We start from the raw sequence: 22,739 nt of genomic DNA on the forward strand, positions 1-22,739 counted from the left end.
AAACCAACAGAAGACCGGACACGGACTATGATACGACCACGACATGGAAACTGATCGGCCAGTTTTAATCCTTGCCGCTGATAATTCGCCCTAAGCCGATCCAGTGAATTCGCAGGCGCCGCCTTCCCTGCGGCAACCCGTCCCGTCTCGCCCCGGCTCTCCCGATCTCCGCCGCCGGCCACCACAGTACGCCGCCTCCATCCCTTCTGTAACACCCCACCAGGCCACCACACGTCAGCCGTCCGCTGCGGCCAACACTACCCTCGGTTGCCGTTGTCCCCTGCGACTGCCCCCGCCCACACCCTAGCCGTCCGCTCGGCCACCATCGCTCTCCTCCGCCGCCGGCCACCATCGCTCCCCTTCCTTGCCACCACCTCCACTTCAGCTATTATGCCTGACTGCGTTCGGGGCGAAATTAGGTCAGTTTGTTGAACCGATCAGCCATGAAGGACAAAAACGGCCTGAATGTAAGTCTTGTTTCTTTTGTGCCTGACTGATTGATGTTTGTCCTACATGTCAGGTTCATCCTCAAAATGATGATTATTTGTTGTTCCAGCTAAATCCAGCGCAAGAAGAAACTCGCAACGAATTCGCCGCTGGCAATGGAGGAGACAGGCTTAGCAAGCTGCCCATTTACCTTCTGCTCAACATTCTGAAGAGGGTGGACACACTCAATGCTATAAGGGCCTGCGTCCTATCCAACGAAATGCTGAAGCTCCCTGCCATGCTCTCACAGCTCTTCCTAAGTGCTGGCTCCATTCTAGGCCGCCATGATAAAGCTCGTGTTTTCAGTCTTGGTGAATGCCTCCAAACCAACCGAGCCATGGCTCATGTGACTGATAACATCTTGAGAACAAGGTTCCTGGATATCACCATCACCAAACTCAAAATCAGATTTGTCTTGACGCAACACGACTCTCTCGCCATTGGCAGATCTGTTGCCCGCGCCATGTCAACCCAGAAAGTTGCGGCGGCTGAATTTCAGATCACAACAGAGAAGGCTTGTAAGATCTGCTCTTCTGCAGATTTCCTCTGCTTTGGTAAGCAGTTCAATGATCTTATCGGTGCTTGTCCAGATGCATTTGTTAGCCTTAGGCGTCTGTGGCTGCGCAATATGAGGTTTGGTGAACACGACATCCCCAGCATCCTCAGCACTTGCAAGCTTTTGGAGTCCTTGCGTTTAACCGATTGCGACTCGGGGATCTATTCTGTGCTGCAAGTAGAACATGCTTAACTTATTGAGTTCGTGGTCGACAGGGGGAAATTTGAGAGAATTGAACTGGCATATCTACCAAAACTCCAAAGGGTTTGCTATAATAGTTGGTACTCTTATAAAGATTTCCTGTATTTTCTTTTTGTACCATAGCTTTCGAAGCTCACACTTATGAAATCTGCCGGCCGTTTGCAAAAAACCCTTGAGTTAAGTCAGCTCCTTGCTAATGTTCCTTCCGTAAGCGATCTGCATCTGGATTTTGCAAGTGAAAAGGTATGAATTAGTCATTTGAATCATATATGCCCATTCTCACTCTATATATTATATGCAGCAATATTAACTTGAGTGGGTCTTCTCCGCCAATTGAGCATGTAATTTATATGCAACTTGCACCGAGTTCATTAATTGTTTTTTTTTCTATCCCAGATTTGGGTTCTACCAGAATCCCCAAAGCTGCTTACTCCTGTGCTCAGCAAACTACAGCGTGTGAATCTGGGTCATCTTTCTGAAGGATGTGATTTAGCTTGAACAATGTTTATTCTTGAAGTTGCACCGTCCCTAAAAGAGCTGTGCATTAGAGTATGGGATCATTAGTGCAACAAGGTGACAGACAAAGAGTTACGGAAGAAATATGGTTTGTGCGAAAAGGCAGAGGTGAAGTGGAAGCCATATGCCCCTGATTTCAAACACAAGAATCTGGCTAAGCTCACCATCTATGGTTTCCAGCCCGACGATAACTTTGTGACCTACATCAGGCGTGTTGTGGAAGCTGCGGTTAATATGGCAGAGATATATCTGCATGACAGGAAGGTGTGTGGGCGTTGTAGTGACCTGGATCCTGCGGTCAAGGGCAAGGTTTGTCCATCAAGATATCCACGAACCACTGAGGAGAAGAAGGGGACAACTGAGGGGCTTGGTTTGGCTTCGCGTGTTGTGATTCACTTTATGTCCTAAATGAAGAATGATGTACTTTGAAAATCAACTACCCTATCATCTTTTACTTGGAAGGAGTTTCTGAACTCCATAATTCTGTAGTCACCAAGTCTACTCTTGCTTTCCTTTCTGTTGAAGCTTGTACCTTGAAAAACGCCCGCCCTAATTGTGGAAACATTTATTAAGTACAACTCTGGCACATTTTTATGTTAAAACCAAATGTTCGTGATTAGAGATTACATTGTGACCCGTTGCCAATCGATCTATGCTTTCTGAAGATATTATTTTGAACCCTTTCTGAACATGTTCCCCAGCGTAATGTGTTGGGAGGCAACAATGGCAAGGATTTGGTGCCCGGGGGCTGAGGAGGCAATGTGTTGGGAGACGACAATGACATGGATTTGTGTCAGGGTAGTTCTGGAGGCTATTGTGAGATAGATTTGATAGAGAAGCCGCTGTAGGGCGCAAGAAAGATTCTGGATATGCGCCTCAACGGTAATACTCATGATGATTATGTCTGGGGGAGAGTGCGGCATGACGTCCAGCAGCCGCTCACTAAGTTTGTAAGCATCGTTCGAGCAAAAAAGAGGCAGTTGTACCTTGTCATATATGAGAAACTGGTGAGATTTTGGAAATTATGTGACTTAGTTGGTCACGAGTTCAAGGAGTGTGGGACTGAAATACATGAGGAGAAAAGCAAGAAATATGGCAATTGGCTTTATGTTGATCCTCCAAACAGGTCGCGTCCTGATGTGAGCAGAAGGAAAAGCAAAGAACAATAACCTTCCAGGACGTCTTATGCTACTACTTCTTGGGACACGTTTGGTTGCTCGCATGTTGTTGGTTGCCTGGACTACATCAGATTATTTGCCTGCATGAACATTAAAGCACTCCTCAGCCATGCCCGCTTGGAACGGCTGAATTGGCCGTTTTCACCGAGCCAGACTCGAGCGTTGCATGGGAGGGGTCGCAACACTGACCACCTGCGTCCACGGAGATGGCAGGAGCTTGCGCATGTCTCCCAAAAAGCAGCAGGAGGAATTAGCATCACCTCCCGTCAAATCGGTCGCCCTATATAGCCTCCCTCACCTCACCGCCAAAACTCGCCACCCCCCCCCCCCCTCTTGAGCTTTCCCTCCGGCGCAGATCGACAAGGACGAGCAGGTAAGCGGCGCTTCTACTCCGGTCATCGGTTGACAGCGGCGGCAATTTGACTTCTCCTCTTCTCCTGCGTGTTCAGCGCCTCCATCGCGGCTGCTCCGATGGCGCCTGTGAGTTCAGTCACCCCTTCTCTCTACTAGTTCTAGTTAGATCTGTGAGCATGTGGTAGGGCTTATATTTGTGACCATGTGTGTGAGTGTGATGTTCTGGCAGCTATTGGTGATGGATCTGAAGCAATGCTAGGAGTTGTTTCCATTTTGGTAAGGATTGGTAGCTAGTTGGTGATGGATGGATTGGTAGTATGCTTGATGTGTAGTATGTTAGTATGCAAGTATATGTGCTAGTTTGTTGGACTCTTTGCTATGATTTGAGCTGTTGTGTTGAACTAGATCATCCACTTGTACATGTGGTAGTGCTCGTTCATACAATCCATATAAAGTGTTCGTTCATATTCTCCATGTTTAGTGATAGTTCCTACTATTGATGTGTAGTGTGCGCCACTCTTGCCGATACTTACGTTTGTAGGACATGAGCACGCAAGAGTTTAGTCAAACCCTTGTCGTGTCCCAAAGGCAATTCGCGGCGTCCTATGTCGAGGACTCCCAGCCTCCTATCGGCCAAGTGCTTCCTGATTCTGATGTTTTTGAGGTGTCGGTTGCGGTTCAACCAGAATGCCCCCTACCATCCTTTTTATCCTTTTGTGTCTGCCTTTCGATAAGCAACATGAGCTGCATCATTGGGCTAAGTAAGCATGTAACCCCTCACGCCAATGGTGAAGTAGCGATGGTAGGATAACATCGTCTTTTGAATGTGGTGGTAGGATGACACCATACTGGTGGTGGAATGAACTTGTTATGTTGTATGATCATGCATGCTTACTTATGTTTCATATCTAGTGTGCTCCATTGTTTGATGCTTGAATTGTTGCTCTTCTGCCATGCTAGGACAAGTGGTATGTGGTGTTCTGAAGGAGGGTTCCCGGGGTTTATAGTTCATGAGAAGCATGTAATGAACAAGTGTCAGGTTACAAGAACAACTGCCACAGAGGGTTTAAGGATAGGTAGGCGAAAGAGGATGCTTGCTCCAAGTTTGTGCTAATGCAGGCATGCAATGTTGAAGTTAGCAAGGCAGATCGATGGTTTGGGCTAAAGAACTTCATCATTATCGTCCAGTTAGTCACAATTGCAGTGTTGTCTTGTTGGTGCGAGCGGATTGATCGTGTGTAAGGTGTAGCGGGTAAGCTCATCACATAGGGGACAAGGTTACTACACCTCTCTGCCTGTATGTAACCAAATAATATGCACTAGTACTAGCACAACCAATGCGAGCGACCAAACACAATGCGTAGAGTCATTGCTACGATGCTGGGAGAGGGGATGCAGACAAACAATCAACATGCATATATTGGTTTTTTGCCTGCATTAGCTCAACCAGGATCACTTGGACAAGTATGCAAAGCGGCAAAAAACCATGCGAGCAACCAAACGTGTCCTTAGTTTTTTTTCCATACCATGGTGGTTCCTTTTGGGACGTCTTATGCTGCTACTTCTTGGTTTTCAACTCCTCCTCGGCTTGGAAGAGCTCATTCCAGCAATCCTTGATGAATTGTGCCTCCTCCAGAAGGCCATGTTTCTCGCCGACGACCTTCTTGGTCGTACTGACCAACAACTTTATCCTTAACACGTCGTGGTTTGGGCTGCCGAACGATTCGTTTAGGTATCCTTGTCTTTAGGACCTAAGTTGCTCTGAGGCTCGCTCGTGCTATCAGGGTTATCGCCGTTGATGGTGCCATTGTTGTCGCGTTATTGGCTCCGCCATTGTTGCTGCCACACAGTGTGTCGAGCATGTAGATATTGTAGGTCGAGGTTGTCGTCCAGCTACCCAAGGGCATGGCGGCTGCCAGTGCGTCTTTCTCGGACATGTCAACCTCCTCATCTATGTCCTCGGTCTCATCCATGGGTTCTTCCAAGACACTGGTTAGATCCTCGATGTTGGCCTGGTTCGATCAAATTGAATTTTCCCAGAGACTCCCATATTCGATCATACACCAAGATCGGGCTATCCGAGGTTGCAAACTTCTGGAACCGATCTGATATCTAAATCATGGGCATCGGCTTTGGAGCAGACATCGTAGGTTCCTCTTGGGTCAGATATGACTTCCGGACCAGGGTAAGTGTCCTTGAAGTGAGATCTAACATCAACCTTGGGTTCTCATGCTCTTTAGTGGCTTGATCTGACATTCGGGCCAGGGGAAGCGACCTCGAGATCGGATGTGACACCGACCACGTGAAGGGGTTCTCATGCTCCTCGACAGCTCGATCTAGCGCCGGGTCAGAGGGAAGTGGTGAAGGAAATATGCCCTAGAGGCAATAATAAAGTTATTATTTATTTCCTTATATCATGATAAATGTTTATTTTCATGCTAGAATTGTATTAACCGGAAACATAATACATGTGTGAATACATAGACAAACAGAGTGTCACTAGTATGCCTCTAATTGACTAGCTCGTTGATCAAAGATGGTTATGTTTCCTAACCATAGACATGAGTTTTCATTTGATTAACGGGATCACATCATTAGGAGAATGATGTGATTGACTTGACCCATTCCGTTAGCATAGCACTTGATCGTTTAGTTTGTTGCTATTGCTTTCTTCATGACTTATACATGTTCCTATGACTATGAGATTATGCAACTCCCGTTTACCAGAGGAACACTTTGTGTGCTACCAAACGTCACAACGTAACTGGGTGATTATAAAGGTGCTCTATAGGTGTCTCCGAAGGTACTTGTTGGGTTGGCATATTTCGAGATTAGGATTTGTCACTCCGATTGTCGGAGAGGTATCTCTGGGCCCTCTCGTAATGCACATCACTTAAGCCTTGCAAGAATTGCAACTAATGAGTTAGTTGCAGGATGATGTATTACGGAACGAGTAAAGAGACTTGCCGGTAGCGAGATTGAACTAGGTATTGAGATACCGACGATCGAATCTCGGGCAAGTAACATATCGATAAAAAAGGGAACAACGTATGTTGTTATGCGGTCTGACCGATAAAGATCTTCGTAGAATATGTGGGAGCCAATATGAGCATCCAGGTTCCGCTATTGGTTATTGACCGGAGACATGTCTCGGTCATGTCTACATAATTCTCGAACCCGTAGGGTCCGCACGCTTAAAGTTTCGGTGATGATTTTATTATAAGTTTATGTGATTTGATGTACCGAAGGTAGTTCGGAGTCCCGGATGAGATCGGGGACATGACGAGGAGTCTCGAAATGGTCGAGATGTAAAGATCGATATATTGGATGACTATATTCGGACATCGGAAAGGTTCCGGGTGATTCGGGTATTTTCGGGGGTACCGGGGAGTTACGGGAATACGAGGAAGAAGTAATGGGCCTCATGGGCCAAGTGGTGGAAGAGAGGAGGCAGGGCGCGCGCCCCCCCCTAGCCCAAACCGAATTGGACTAGGGGGTCGGCCCCCCTTTCCTCCTTTTCCTCCTTCTCCTTCCTTCTCCTTCTCCTCCTTCCTTTCCTCCTCCTAGTAGGAGTAGGAAAGGGGAGTCCTACTCCTACTAGGAGGAGGACTCCTCCTCCTGGCGCGCCCATAGAGGGACGGCCGGCCTCCCCCCTTGCTCCTTTATATACAGGGGCAGGGGCCACCTCTAGACACACAAGTTGATCAGTTGATCTCTCCTAGCCGTGTGCGGTGCCCCCCTCCACCATATTCCACCTCGGTCATATCATAGCGGTGCTTAGGTGAAGCCCCGCCTCGGTAGCAACATCATTGTGACGCCCTCGATTCAATCGTACACTAATCATACACGCAAATATGTATGATCAAGATCAAGGACTCACGGGAAGATATCACAACACAACTCTAGACACAAATTAAAATAATACAAGCTTTATATTACAAGCCAGGGGCCCCGAGGGCTCGAATACATAAGCTCGAATACACAAGAGTCAGCGGAAGCAACAATATCTGAGTACAGACATAAGTTAGACAAGTGTGCCTTAAGAAGGCTAGCACAAAAGCAACAATGATCGAAAAGGCAAGGCCTCCTGCCTGGGAGCCTCCTAACTACTCCTAGTCGTCTACGGTCTTCACATAGTAGTAGGCATCCCCCGGGTAGTAGTAGTCTTCAGTGGCATCGTTTGGCTCCTGGGATCCGTCATCTGGTCGCAACAACCGGGTACAGGGGAAAAATAGTTAGCAAAGCAACCGTGAGTACTCATCCAAAGTACTCGCAAGACTACATCAAATCTAAACCAAGTAAGCATTTGTATCAAAGGAGATGTGTTGTATCTGTGGACTAAACTGCAGAATGCCAGAAGGGAAGGGGAAAGCCTAGCCTATCAAAGACTAGCATCTTCTCGAAACCACCATCTTGCAGCAACAGGAGGGAGTAGAGTAGCATAAAGTAAAGTAGCAGTAATGTTATCAACCTCGGCCAGAGATCCTTTCTCGACTCCCTACGAGAAAGCAATCCCAGAGCCATAATATCCAGTTATCATCACAATCCAATTCTCATCACCATGTCTCACCTCAAGTATCCAGTTCTAGTTGTATTGATCGGGATACAACTCCAAGTGTCCGTTACCGTAGGACAGGCTATCGATAGATGTTTTCTTCCCTGCAGGGGTGCACCAACTTACCCACCACGCTTGATTAACTCCGGCCGGACACACTTTCCTGGGTCATGCCCGGCCTCGGCCAAACAATACGCCGCAACCCGACCTAGGCTTAATAGAGAGGCCAGCATGCCGGACTAGACCTATGCCCCCAGGGGTCATGGGCCATCTCCTCGAGAACTCCTGCACGTTGCGTACGCGGCCGGTGAGCAGACCTAGCTACCTCCTTCAACAAGTGTAACACCTCGGATGTAACTTTCCCAATTTGTACTCCAACTCTTGCCGTTTTCGGCGTTAAGTTATTTTATTTTTTCGGATTCGGGTCTTTGTCTCCATGTGTTGTTATCGTTGTCATGTATCGCATATCATGTCATCATGTGCATCGCATTTGCATACGTGTTCATCTCATGCATTCGAGCATTTTCCCCGTTGTCTGTTTTGCATTCCGGCGCTTCGTTCTCCTCCGGTGGTCTTTTCTACCTTTCTTTTGTGTGTGGGGATTAAACAATTCCGGATGGGACCGAGACTTGCCAAGCGGCCTTGTTTTACTACCGGTAGACCGCCTATCAAGTTTTGTGCCATTTGGACTTCGTTTGATACTCCAACGGTTAACCGAGGGACCGAAAAGGCCTCGTGTGTGTTGCAGCCCAACACCCCTCCAATTTGTCCCAAAACCCACCTAAACCTGCTCCATCATCTAGAGCGTTCGATCATGATCGCGTGGCCGAAAACCGCACCTCATTTGGACTCTCCTAGCTCCCTCTACCTCTATTTAAAGTCCCCTCCCGAAATTCGCGGATCTTCCCCTTCCTCTAACCCTAATTTTTTCCCTCCGTGCCGCCGGACACGTCCGGGCGATGCCAGACAAATCCTCCCGCTGCTCCCAGCCTCTCCCGTCGTGCCATGTGTCCCTGTACCGCCGCTCGCCACCACGCGGCCCGGGGAGCCCGGAGCCAGCCCCCGCGGCCCATCTCCCCCGCGCCGCCACCCGAAGCCGCCTGCCTCCTCGCCCCGTTCGCCGGCCCCGCCGCCTCCGCCGCGAGCCGCCGCCGCCCGGCGCCGCTCCGCCGCCACCGTGCGCCTCCATCTCGCCTCGCCGCCGGCCGCCGCGGCTCCGCCGCCCCTCGCCTCCTCTCCGCCGCCCCGGCCTCTTCCTCCCGCTCCGGCCGCCACCCCGGCCAACGACTCCGGCGAGGGATCCGGTCGACCTCGGATTGCGTGCCACTGAAACCCTAGATCTGGTGGTTCCTTTTTTTCTCTAAGTCCTCGGAATTTTCTAGTCCATATGCTCATGTTCATAGCCTCGTAACTTTGCATCCGTAGCTCCGATTCATGCATATAGCATATCAAAATGTTCATCTCAGAGAGTATATCATTTCATTCCATTACATCATTTTCATTTGAGTTCATCTTGATGCCCGAAATGCTGTTAGAAGAGGGCTACTTGAGTTAATTGTCAGATCTGCTACTCCATTTGCATATTTGTCATTTTTGCCATGATTATTGTGTGCATGTTATGCCCATGAGCTCTACATATGTTTTGTTAAGGGTTTTGTCATCTTTCCAGAGGTGCAGCCCATGTATTTTTGTGATGTGTGTGGTGCCTACTGCAAGCTTGCAAAGTGGTGCACTTGGTAATTCTGTTTTCAGGGACTTAGCATTTCCACGAAGTCCTTGAGCTGTTTAGTTCATGTTGCCATATGTTCATGTTGTTTCCTAGTGATCCGTGCCTCTTTTGAGGATCATCAGTAAGGATGTTTTGTTAATCTTGTAGTGCTCTATCCATCCATGTCTTTGTTTGCAATTATGGAGCATCCTAGCTTGAGTAAATCGAGCTCTACTTTTGCTACTTTGTGAATCTGGGCAGATTGTCAACTTGTTTGCAATGTTGCCGATGTTGTTATAGTTGATTCGTGCATGCTATGCTATTGTTCTTGCCATTTCTAGCTTGAATTTTGTGTGTTCTTGATAGATGTATGCTTATCTTGTCATGACTTGCACCGTAGTGAGTGCATCGAGCTCGTAAACATGCCTACTGGAGTTATGTTTCAGCATGTGCCAGTTTTCACTAAGTCTGAAAACTGATTATGTTTTTGCCATGTTCATATACTTGCAATTGTATTTTCTGGTCCCTTTTGGCTCAAGGTCACTAAGGGACTTCTGTTAAGCTTTTTGAGTAGCTCCATGCCATATTTTAATTTGCCATGTTCAGGTCCTGTAGCATGTAATTTTGTTGCTCCGAAGAGTGCTACTTGGTCTGAAATTTCAGACAAGTGTTAATTTCACTAAGTCTGAGATTTGTTTACCATATGCATTTTTGCCATGCCTGTTTGAACCTGTTAATGGATGAATTGACTGTAACTCAGTGCTAGACTTTTGTTAAGCATCTTGAATGAATCCCTTCCATGTATTTTGTTGCCATGTTTGGGTGCTATATCATGTTCATCTCATTGCATTTAGATGGCTACTTGCTGTAAATCGCAGACCGGTGTCATTTGTTTTGCTTGCCATTTCCAAACCGTAGCTCCGATTCTGGTGATCTTTATATCGTTTTCAAGCGATTTCATCTCATCTTTCCAGTGGCACACTTGGTTTTCCAAGTTGAGGCCAGGATCTTGCATTTCCTGTCACATCTTGCATATGCATCCCGCGTCGCATCCCGCATAGCATACCATCCTTGCATCATATTGTTTGATCCTTGCACGTGGTTGATTGTGTCCTTGTTGCTTGTTTGTCTTGTTTGGGTAGAGCCGGGAGATGAGTTCGCTAATGAGGAGCCCGTTGAGTTTGCTTTCGAGGATCTAGTCAACTCTGACAACTTTGCAGGCAAGATGATCATACCCTCGAAATCACTACTATCTTTGCTATGCTAGATTGCTCGCTCTTTTGCTATGTCAATGCTACGATGCCTACCACTTGCTTTCAAGCCTCCAAAATTGCCATGTCAAACCTCTAACCCACCATATCCTAGCAAACCGTTGATTGGCTATGTTACCGCTTTGCTCAGCCCCTCTTATAGCGTTGCTAGTTGCAGGTGAAGATTGGAGGCCGTTCCTTGTTGGAACATTTATTTACTTGTTGGGATATCATTATATTATCTTGTTATCTTAATGCATCTATATACTTGGTAAAGGATGGAAGGCTCGGCCTCTCGCCTAGTGTTTTGTTCCACTCTTGCCGCCCTAGTTTCCGTCATATCGGTGTTATGTTCCCGGATTTTTGCGTTCCTTACGCGGTTGGGTTATAATGGGAACCCCTTGATAGTTCGCCCTGATTAAAGCTTTTCCAGCAATGCCCAACCTTGGTTTTACCATTTGCCACCTAGCCTCTTTTTCCCTTGGGTTTCCGGAGCCCGAGGGTCATCTTATTTTAGCCCCCCCCCCAGGCCAGTGCTCCTCTGAGTGTTGGTCCAACCGAGCGATGTCCGGGGCTACCAGGGGCAACTCTGGGCTGGCCTACCCGACGTCTTGCTCATCCGGTGTGCCCTGTGAACGAGATATGTGCAGCTCCTATCGGGATTTGTCGGCACATCTGGGTGGTGTTGTTGGTCTTGTTTTAACCTGTCGAAGTGTCTTGAAGAACCGAGATACCGAGTCTGATCGGAATGTCTTGGGAGGAGGTCTATTCCTTCGTTGACCGTGAGAGCTTGTCATGGGCTAAGTTGGGACTCCCCTGCAGGGATTGAACTTTCGAAAGTCGTGCCCGTGGTTATGGGCAGATGGGAATTTGTTAATGTTCGGTTGTAGATAACTTGAACCTGAACTTAATTTAAAATGAATCAATCGTGTGTGTTACCGTGATGGCCTCTTCTCGGTGGAGTCCGGGAAGTGGACACGGTGTTGGAGTAATGCTTGCGCAGGTTGTTCTCTAGTTTCTCGCTCGCGCTTTGCCTCCTCTTCTCGCTCTCATTTGCGAACAGGTTAGCCATCATATATGCTAGTCGCTTGCTGCAGCCCCACTTACTTTTACCTTGCCTCACCTATAAGCTTAAATAGTCTTGATCGCGAGGGTGCGAGATTGCTGAGTCCCTGTGGCTCACAGATTACTATTACACCAGATGCAGGACCTGATGATTCCGCTCCAGGTGACGCGCTCGAGCTCAAGTGGGAGTTCAATGAGGACTCTCAACGTTATTATGTTTCATTTCCTGATGATCAGTAGTGGTGCCCAGTTGGGGGTGATCGGGACCATGTCGCATGTTGGGTTATCTTTTATTTTGGTGCCGTAGTTGGGCCATGAGTGTTTTGAATGATGTAATGTTATTCATGTACCTTGATTGACGTGGCGATTGTAAGCCAACTATGTTCTCTCCCCTTTATTATTATATTACATGGGATGTGTAAAGATTACCTTACTTGCGACATATGCCTTCAATGCGATTATATCTCTATGTTGTGCCCCGACACGTGGGAGCTATAGTCGCATCGAGGGTGTTATAACAAGGTAGGTGCTTTCCAGTCCAACCCGGCGCGCGTCGCTCAGTCGCTGACGTCTATTAAGCTTCGGCTGATGTATACAACGCAGAACGCCCATACTATGCCCACGTGATGGTTAGTGCTATCAGGCCAGAGGCCCCTCGGATCAAATATCCAAATCGTAGTGGATTAGGAACGCACGGTAACGAGCAGAGACTCACGGTCGATGTGACCCCGTCGCCCCATCTCGAGTACTTGCGACAAGGGCTAAGAATGCCCGGCCACGCCTCCTAGGTATCTCGCGGGCACTTTCTAGGTCAACCCGACTCCACATCACTCGCAATTAAGCTCGCACGGGTACCCCTCAGGGTCGACCCGTCTTTAGTAACATGGCTCAGTGTAAAGTCATAGTAACCATAGTAATTGTGTGTCTAACACCAAGGGGAAAACCCGAGGAATCACCCCCGGTGAATCCCACTCGATGTTATCATCAAGGTGAACGTAAGAGGATCCACCCTCGAGGTTCACACTTGAGGGGTTGCAGGAGAGAGCGGTAACGGAAGTGGTTTAGGAGGAAATCACCCTCGATGACCTCGACCGTATAGCTACACTATAGAGATCTCATCAGGAGTGATGTATGAGGTTCACCCTCGTCACTCGATAGTAACTCTGTAGTGTCGTACAACTAGGGGGGTGATGTGCGGTGTCGGGGCCTGGACGTCGATCACGTTGATCGAGTCATTGAACATAAAACGAGGCAACTGGGACAAGGTGGGGGTCACTAATGGATCACTAACCAACCTATACTAAGCAGTTTAGGATAAGCAGGTAAGGTATGAAAGCAGGTAACAACAACAGGCTATGCATCAGAGTAGGATCATACAGAAAGCAGTAGCAGTTCTAATGCAAGCATGAGAGGAAAGAAATGGGCGATATCGGAATGCTCAAGGGGGTTTGCTTGCCTGGTTGCTCAGACAAGAAGGAGGGGTCGTCGGTGATGTAGTCGATCACAGCGGCATCATCAGTCTCGGGGTCTACCGGAGAGAAGAGGGGGAAGAAACAGTAAATATAGAGCAATCAATGCATCACAAGGCATAACATGACGACGGGCTGAGCTAGGGTTGCCCTAACGTAGTACTACACGTTGCAGACGGAGGGGATAAACATCCGAGGATGGATTCCCGGCTTTAGGCGGATTCCGGACAAAGGAAAAGAGGGGGAAAGTTCCAAGTTCAACATGCTAGGGAGGCATCGCGGACGAACGGGCTGCGTATCCGGGTTCGTCTCGTCGTTCTGAGCAACTTTCATGTACAAAGTTTTTCCATCTGAGTTACGGTTTATTTTATATTAATTTTAAAAGATTTAAAACATTTTTAGGATTAATTTAATTAATTTAAACAACATTATCCAGAATAGTGTTTGCTGGTGTCAGCATGACGTCAGTAGTCAACAGGGGTGTTGACTGGTCAAACTGACGTGTGGGTCCCACGTGCCAGTGACACATTTTAATTAAACACATTAATTAACCTAATCAAGATTAATTAGGGGTGGGCCCCACTGTCATTGACTACCTAATTAACTAATCAGGTCAATTAGTTAACTAATGTGTAATTAGTTTAATTAGTTGTTTAATTTAATTAATCAGAATTAATTAAGTTAACTAATTAACTAATTAATTAATTATTGATTATTTTTATTTTTTTTATTTTTTTTAAATACGTTCTGGGGGGTGGGGCCCCTTTGTCATAGGCCCAGGGGGCCTTAGCGGGGTGGGCTACCGGGTGCGGGCACACCCGAGCAGGCACTCGCCCGCAGGGCGGGACGAGGCCGCCGGGGCACCGACGATGGGGCAAGCCGGCGCAGCCAGCCGGGGCCACGGCGGGCGGAGGCGAGGGGTGGCGCCGGCGCGGTCTCTGGCACGGTGGCGCGGCCGTGGGAGGAGGAGAGGGCGGAGGCGAGGCGCGGCGAGGCACGAAGCCGTGGGCGCCGGCCGGGCGACCGTAGTGGCGGCCGGCGAACAGCTGCGGATGGGCGGGGCGGCGCGCGCAGGGGTGAGCGAGGCAAGCGGCGGCCGCAGCACGAAGCAACAGCAGCCGAGCGCATGGCGGCGGAGCAATGGCCGGAGCAGGCGATGGCCGAGCGCGGATGCACGCGCGCGTGCAGAAGTGAGGTAGCGGGAGGGGGAAGGAAGCACGGCGCGAGCGGGGCCGGCGAGCGAGGCGGCGCTGGGCAGCAGCAGCAGTGCAGCGACGAGCAGGGGAGGCGGGCCAAGCGGGGCAGCTGGTGCAGGCTTGGCCGCGGCTGGGGACGGAGCAAATCGGGGAAGCAGGGCGGGCCGGAGCGTGCGGGAGCGCGCCCATGGGCACGGGCGGATGCGGTGAGCGCGAGCTCCAGCGAGCTCGGCCACGGCGACGTATGACGTCAATGGCGACGGATCCACGCGAAGGAGGAGGGGGGTCGACGGAGGGGCTCACAGCGAAGCATAGGGGGTTGGCAGTGGGCTCGGGGTGTGCGGGGGCGGTCCGGCGACGACGGGCGAAGTAGGGGATGGGCGCCAGCATCGAGGCGCGTTGGGGCGATGTTGAGGCTGTCCGGCTTGGTGACGGGGACGACGCTGCGGTGCGGTGGTCCGGCGAGGTGGCCCCGGGTGGCGGCGACGGTGGCGCCGCGGGGTCGAATGACGGCGACGGGCTCGGGTGCCCCGATCCAGAAGGGATCGGGAGAGAGGAGGGAGTGGGGGTTGTGGGGTGGACGAGAGGATAGGGCTAGGGTTCGGAGTGGATCGGGAGGGGGTTAAGGGGAGGCGGCTGGGCCGACCAGCTGAGTTGGGCCGGTTGGCTCGGGTGGGCCGAAGCCCAAGGGGAGGCCAGGGGCTGTAGCCCCTTTTCTCTCCTTCTGTTTTTATTTTAACTTTTTTTTCAGCTTTTGCATTTTTTCTTTTAGTCACTAATGACCTTGCAAAAATGTTGGTCCACCACCAATATTAACAAATGATTATTTGCCACAAGATGAACATTTTAGATTTCATGTCTCACAAAAAGAATTTTTGACTTTAGATTGGATTTGAATTTGAATGGTGATTTGGATCAAGTGAAGATTAGCAACAGTAACCTAATGACATGGCACCATTAACAGGTGATTACTGTAGCATGACACCGGGGGTGTTACAATCATCACCGTCACCACGCCGTCTTGCTGACGGAACTCTCCCATGAAGCTCTGCTGGATCGGAGTTCGTAGGACGTCATCGAGCTGAACGTGTGCTGAACTCGGAGGTGCCGTGCGTTCGGTACTTGGATCGGTCGGATAGTGAAGACGTACGACTACATCAACCGCATTGTGCTAATGCTTCCGCTTTCGTTCTACGACGGTACGTGGACAACACTCTCCCCTCTCGTTGCTATGCATCACCATGATCTTGCGTGTGCGTAGGAAAATTTTGAAATTACTACGTTCCCAACAGTGGCATCCGAGCCAGGTTTTATGCGTAGATGTCATATGCACGAGTAGAACACAAGTGAGTTGTGGGCGATATAAGTCATACTGCTTACCAGCATGTCATACTTTGATTCGGCGGTATTGTTGGATGAAGCGGCCCGGACCGACATTACGCGTACGCTTACGCGAGACTCGTTCTACCAATGTGCTTTGCACACATGTGGCTGGCGGGTGTCAGTTTCTCCAACTTTAGTTGAACCGAGTATGGCTACGCCCGGTCCTTGAGAAGGTTAAAACAACACCAACTTGACAAACTATCATTGTGGTTTTGATGCGTAGGTAAGAGCGATTCTTGCTAAGCCTGTAGCAGCCACGTAAAACTTGCAACAACAAAGTAGAGGACGTCTAACTTGTTTTTGCAGGGCATGTTGTGATGTGATATGGTCAAGACGTGATGAGATATAAGTTGTTGTATGAGATGATCATGTTTTGTTGAAGTTATCGGCAACTGGCAAAAGCCTTATGGTTGTCTCTCTATTGCATAAGATGCAAGCGCCAAATAATTGCTTTACTTTATCGCTATGCGATAGCAATAGTTGCAAGAGCAATAGTTGGCGAGACGACCATGTGATGACACATTGATATAGATCAAGATGATGGAGATCATGACGATACTTTGGAGATGGAGATCAAAGGCACAAGATGATGATGGCCATATCATGTCACATATTTTGATTGCATATGATGTTTATCTTTTATACATCTTATTTTGCTTAGTTCGACGGTAGCTTTATAAGATGATCTCTCACTAATTATCAAGGTACAAGTGTTCTCCCTGAGTATGCACCGTTGCGAAAGTTCTTCGTGCTGAGACACCACGTGATGATCGGGTGTGATAAGCTCTACGTTCAAATACAACGGGTGCAAAACAGTTGCACACGCAAAATACTCAGGTTAAACTTGATGAGCCTAGCATATAACAGATATGGCCTCGAAACACGGAGACCAAAAGGTCGAGTGTGAATCATATAGTAGATATGATCAACATAGTGATGTTCACCATTGAAACTACTCCATCTCACGTGATGATCAGACATGGTTTAGTTGATATGGATCACATGATCACTTAGAAGATTAGAGGGATGTCTGTCTAAGTGGGAGTTCTTAAGTAATATGATTAATTGAACTTTAATTTATCATGAACTTAGTTCTGGTAGTATTAGCATATATATGTTGTAGATCAATAGCTCACAATGTTGCTCCTAGTTTATTATGTTCCTAGAGAAAAATTATGTTGAAAAATGTTAGTAGCAATGATGCGGATTGGATCCGTGATCTGAGGATTATCCTCATTGCTGCACAGAAGAATTATGTCTTTGATGCACCGCTAGTTGATAGACCTATTGCAGGAGTAGATGCAGATGTTATGAACGTTTGGCTAGCTCAATATGATGACTACTTGATAGTTTAGTGCACCATGCTTAAACGGCTTAGAATTGGGACTTCAAAGACGTTTTGAATGTCATGGACCATATGAGATGTTCCAGGAGTTGAAGTTAATATTTCAAGCAAATACCCGAGTTGAGAGATATGAAATCTCCAACAAGTTCTATAGCTAAAAGATGGAGGAGAATAGCTCAAGCAGTGAGCATGTGCTCAGATTGTCTGGGTACTACAATCGCTTGAATCAAGTGGGAGTTAATCTTCCAGATAAAATAGTGATTGACATAATTCTCTAGTCACCATCACCAAGTTAGTAGAACTTCGTGATGAACTATAATATGCTGAAATCGACGAAGGTAGAAATCAAGAAAAGCATCAAGTGTTGATGGTAAAACCACTAGTTTCAAGTAAAGGGACAAAGGGAAGAAAGGGGAACTTCAAGAAGAACGGCAAACAAGTTGCTGCTCAAGTGAAGAAGCCCAAGTCTGGTTCTAAGCCTGGGACTAAGTGCTTCTACTGCAAAGGGACTGGTCACTGGAAGTGGAACTGCCCCAAGTTTTGGCGGATAAGAAGGATGGCAAAGTGAACAAAGGTATATTTGATATACAGATTATTGATGTGTATTTTACTAGTGTTCGTAGCAACCCCTCGGTATTTGATACTGGTTCAGTTGCTAAGAGTAGTAACTCGAAACGAGAGTTGCAGAATGAACAGAGACTAGTTAAGGGTGAAGTGACGATGTGTGTTGGAAGTGGTTCCAAGATTGATATGATCATCATCACACACCCCCTATACTTTCTGGATTAGTGTTAAACCTAAATAAATGTTATTTAGTGTTTGCGTTGAGCATGAATATGATTGGATCATGTTTATTGCAATACGGTTATTCATGTAAGTTAGAGAATTATTGTTGTTCTGTTTACATGAATAAAACCTTCTATGGTCATACACCCAATGAAAATGGTTTGTTGGATCTCAATCGTGGCGATACACATTTTTATAATATTGAAGCCAAAAGATGCAAAGTTAATAATGATAGTGCAACTTATTTGTGGCACTGCCGGTTAGGTCATATTGGTGTAAAGCGCATGAAGAAAATCCATGCTGATGGGCTTTTGGAATCACTTGATTATGAATCAGTTGATGCTTGCGAACCATGCCTCATGGGCAAGATGACTAAGACTCCGTTCTCCGGAACAATGGAGCGAGCAACAGCTTTGTTGGAAATCATACATACTGATGTATGTGGTCCGATCAATATTGAGGCTCGCGGTAGGTATCATTATTTTCTAATCTTCACAGATGATTTGAGCAGATATGAGCATATCTACTTGATGAAACACAAGTCTGAAACATTTGAAAAGTTCAAAGAATTTTAGAGTGAAGTGGAGAATCATCGTAACAAAAAATGAAAGTTTCTACGATATGATCGCAGAAGTAAAATATTCGAGTTACGAGTTTGGCCTTCAGTTAAAACAATGTGAAATAGTTTCACTACTCACGCCACCTGGAACACCATAGTGTAATGGTGTGTCCGAACGTCATAACCGTACTTTATTAGATATGGTGCAATCTGTGATGTCTGTTACCAATTTACCACTATCATTTTGGGGTTACGCATTAGAGACAGCTACATTCACGTTAAATAGGGCACCATCTAAATCCGTTGAGACAACACCGTATGAATTGTGGTTTGGCGAGAAACCTAAGCTATCGTTTCTTAAAGATTGGAACTGGGATGCTTATGTGAAAAAGTTTGAACATGATAAGCTTGAACCCAACTCGGAGAAGTAAATTTTCATAGGATACCCAAAAGAAAATGTTGGGTACACCTTCTATCACAGATCTGAAGGCAAGATATTCATTGCTGAGAATGGATCCTTTCTAGAGGAGTTTCTCTCGAAAGAAGTGAGTGGGAGGAAAGTAGAACTTGATGAGGTAACTGTACCTGCTCCCTTATTGGAAAGTAGTTCATCACAGAAATCTGTTCCTGTGACTACTACACCAATTAGTGAGGAAGCTAATGATGATGATCATGTAACTTCAGATCAAGTTACTACCGAACCTCATAGGTAAATCAGAGTGAGATCCGCACCAGAATGGTACGGTAATCCTGTTCTGGATATCATGTTAATTGACCATGACGAACCTACGAACTATGAGGAAGCAATGATGAGCCCAGATTCCGCGAAATGGTTTGAGGCCATGAAATCTGAGATGGGATCCATGTATGAGAACAAAGTGTGGACTTTGGTTGACTTGCCCGTTGATCGACAAGCCATAGAAAATAAATGGATCTTCAAGAAGAAGACGTACGCTGATAATAGTGTTACTATCTACAAAGCTAGAATTGTCGCAAAAAGGTTTTCGACAAGTTCAAGGTGTTGACTACGATGAGAGTTTCTCACTCGTATCTATGCTTAAGTCTGTCCGAATCATGTTAGCAATTGCCCCATTTTATGAAATCTGGCAAATGGATAAACAAAACTGCATTCTTTAATGGATTTATTAAAGAAGAGTTGTATATGATGCAACCATAAGGTTTTGTCAATCCTAAAGGTAATAACAAAATATGCAAGCTCCAGCGATCCATCTATGGACTGGTGCAAGCATCTCGGAGTTGGAATATACGCTTTGATAAGTTGATCAAAGCATATAGTTTTATACAGACTTGCGGTGAAGCCTGTATTTACAAGAAAGTGAGTGGGAGCACTACAACATTTCTGATAAGTATATGTATGACATATTGTTGATCGGAGATGATGTAGAATTATTCTGCAAAGCATAAAGGAATGTTTGAAAGGAGTTTTTTTAAAGAAAGACCTCGGTAAAGCTGCTTACATATTGAGCATCAAGATCTATAGAGATAGATCAAGACGCTTGATAAGTTTTTCAATGAGTACATACCTTGACATGATTTTGAAGTAGTTCAAAATGGAGCAGTTAAAGAAGGAGTTCTTGCCTGTGTTACAAGGTGTGAAGTTGAGTAAGACTCAAAACCCGACCACGGCAGAAGATAGAGAGAGAATGAAAGTCATTCCCTATGCCTTAGCCATAGGTTCTATAAAGTATGCCATGCTGTATACTAGACCTATTATATACCCTGCCCTGAGTTTGGCAAGGGAGTACAATAGTGATCTAGGAGTAGAACACTAGACATTGGTAAAAATTATCCTTAGTGGAATAAGGATATGTTTCTCGATTATAGAGGTGACAAAAGGTTCGTCGTAAAGGGTTACGTCGATGCAAGTTTTGACACTGATCCAGATGACTCAAAGTCTCAATCTGGATACATATTTAAAGTGGGAGCAATTAGCTAGAATAGCTCTGTGCAGAGCATTGTTGACATAGAAATTTGCAAAATACATACGGATCTGAATGTAGCAGGCCCGTTGACTAAACTTCCCTCACAAGCAAAACACGATCACACCTTAGTACTCTTTGGGTATTAATCACATAGCGATGTGAACTAGATTATTGACTCTAGTAAACCCTTTTGGTGTTGGTCACATGACGATGTGAACTATGCGTGTTAATCACATGGTGATGTGAACTACTGATGTTAAATCACATGGCGATGTGAACTAGATTATTGACTCTAGTGCAAGTGGGAGACTGAACGAAATATGCCCTAGAGGCAATAATAAAGTTATTATTTATTTCCTTATATCATGATAAATGTTTATTTTCATGCTAGAATTATATTAACCGGAAACATAATACATGTGTGAATACATAGACAAACAGAGTGTCACTAGTATGCCTCTACTTGACTAGCTCGTTGATCAAAGATGGTTATGTTTCCTAACCATAGACATGAGTTGTCATTTGATTAACGTGATTGACTTGACCCATTCCGTTAGCATAGCACTTGATCGTTTAGTTTGTTGCTATTGCTTTCTTCATGACTTATACATGTTCCTATGACTATGAGATTATGCAACTCCCGTTTACCAAAGGAACACTTTGTGTGCTACCAAACGTCACAACGTAACTGGGTGATTATAAAGGTGCTCTACAGGTGTCTCCGAAGGTACTTGTTGGGTTGGCGTATTTCGAGATTAGGATTTGTCACTCCGATTGTCGGAGAGGTATCTCTGGGCCCTCTCGGTAATGCACATCACTTAAGCCTTGCAAGCATTGCAACTAATGAGTTAGTTGCGGGATGATGTATTACGGAACGAGTAAAGAGACTTGCTGGTAGCGAGATTGAACTAGGTATTGAGATACCGACGATCGAATCTCGGGCAAGTAACATACCGATAAAAAAGGGAACAACATATGTTGTTATGCGGTCTGACCAATAAAGATCTTCGTAGAATATGTGGGAGCCAATATGAGCATCCAGGTTCCGCTATTGGTTATTGACCAGAGACATGTCTCGGTCATGTCTACATAGTTCTCGAACCCGTAGGGTCCGCACGCTTAAAGTTTCGGTGACGATTTTATTATGAGTTTATGTGATTTGATGTACCGAAGGTAGTTCGGAGTCCCAGATGAGATCGGGGACATGACGAGGAGTCTCGAAATGGTCGAGACATAAAGATCGATATATTGGATGACTATATTCGGACATCGGAAAGGTTCCGGGTGATTCGGGTATTTTCGGGGGTACCGGGGAGTTACAGGAATACGAGGAAGAAGTAATGGGCCTCATGGGCCAAGTGGTGGAAGAGAGGAGGCAGGGCGCGCGGCCCCCCTAGCCCAAACCGAATTGGACTAGGGGGCCGGGCCCCCTTTCCTTCTTTTCCTCCTTCTCCTTCCTTCTCCTTCTCCTCCTTCCATTCCTCCTCCTAGTAGGAGTAGGAAAGGGGAGTCCTACTCCTACTAGGAGGAGGACTCCTCCTCCTGGCGCGCCCATAGAGGGCCGGCCGGCCTCCCCCCTTGCTCCTTTATATACAGGGGCAGGGGGGCACCTCTAGACACACAAGTTGATCAGTTGATCTCTCCTAACCGTGTGCGGTGCCCCCCTCCACCATATTCCACCTCGGTCATATCGTAGCGGTGCTTAGGCGAAGCCCTGCGTCGGTAGCAACATCATCACCGTCACCACGCCGTCGTGCTGACGGAACTCTCCCGTGAAGCTCTGCTGGATCGGAGTTCGCGGGACGTCATCGAGCTGAACGTGTGCTGAACTCGGAGGTGCCGTGCGTTCGGTACTTGGATCGGTCGGATCGTTAAGACGTACGACTACATCAACCGCATTGTGCTAACGCTTCCGCTTTCGGTCTACGAGGGTACATGGACAACACTCTCCCCTCTCGTTGCTATGCATCACCATGATCTTGCGTGTGCGTAGGAAATTTTTTGAAATTACTACGCTCCCAACAAGTGGATCGTGTTGTTCCTGAGGTTGGCATGACACCAAACATGAGAAGACCAGCTCACCGCGAATATCCACGGTTTACTCCTTGCTTACAAACCAGATGGTCCGGCCTGGAACAAAGAACTCGACCTAGCCGAGGTGGCCACCCGAGTTGGCGACGAGGGCGACA

General features: G+C 47.0%; 1 protein-coding gene across 1 annotated transcript; it reads left to right on the top strand.

The window, feature by feature from the left end:
• The first annotated feature begins 89 nt into the window (after nucleotides 1-89).
• On the top strand, nucleotides 90-2,297 carry LOC123058941 (uncharacterized). Its single transcript, XM_044481613.1, has 3 exons — nucleotides 90-467; nucleotides 557-1,486; nucleotides 1,640-2,297. The coding sequence occupies exons 1-2, from the start codon at nucleotides 444-446 to the stop codon at nucleotides 1,232-1,234; spliced, it is 702 nt and encodes a 233-aa protein (XP_044337548.1). The 5' UTR covers nucleotides 90-443; the 3' UTR covers nucleotides 1,235-1,486; nucleotides 1,640-2,297.
• The last annotated feature ends 20,442 nt before the right edge of the window (nucleotides 2,298-22,739 follow it).

This window comes from Triticum aestivum, chromosome 3A (genome assembly GCF_018294505.1).
Source record: "Triticum aestivum cultivar Chinese Spring chromosome 3A, IWGSC CS RefSeq v2.1, whole genome shotgun sequence".
Taxonomy (NCBI): domain Eukaryota; kingdom Viridiplantae; phylum Streptophyta; class Magnoliopsida; order Poales; family Poaceae; genus Triticum; species Triticum aestivum.

Excerpts from the sequence above, each read along its gene's own strand:
- LOC123058941 (XM_044481613.1), top strand. The coding sequence starts at position 444 with ATGAAGGACAAAAACGGCCTGAAT. Across the intron at positions 468-556 it reads AGGACAAAAACGGCCTGAAT|CTAAATCCAGCGCAAGAAGA; the intron begins GTAAGTCTTGTT and ends TTGTTGTTCCAG.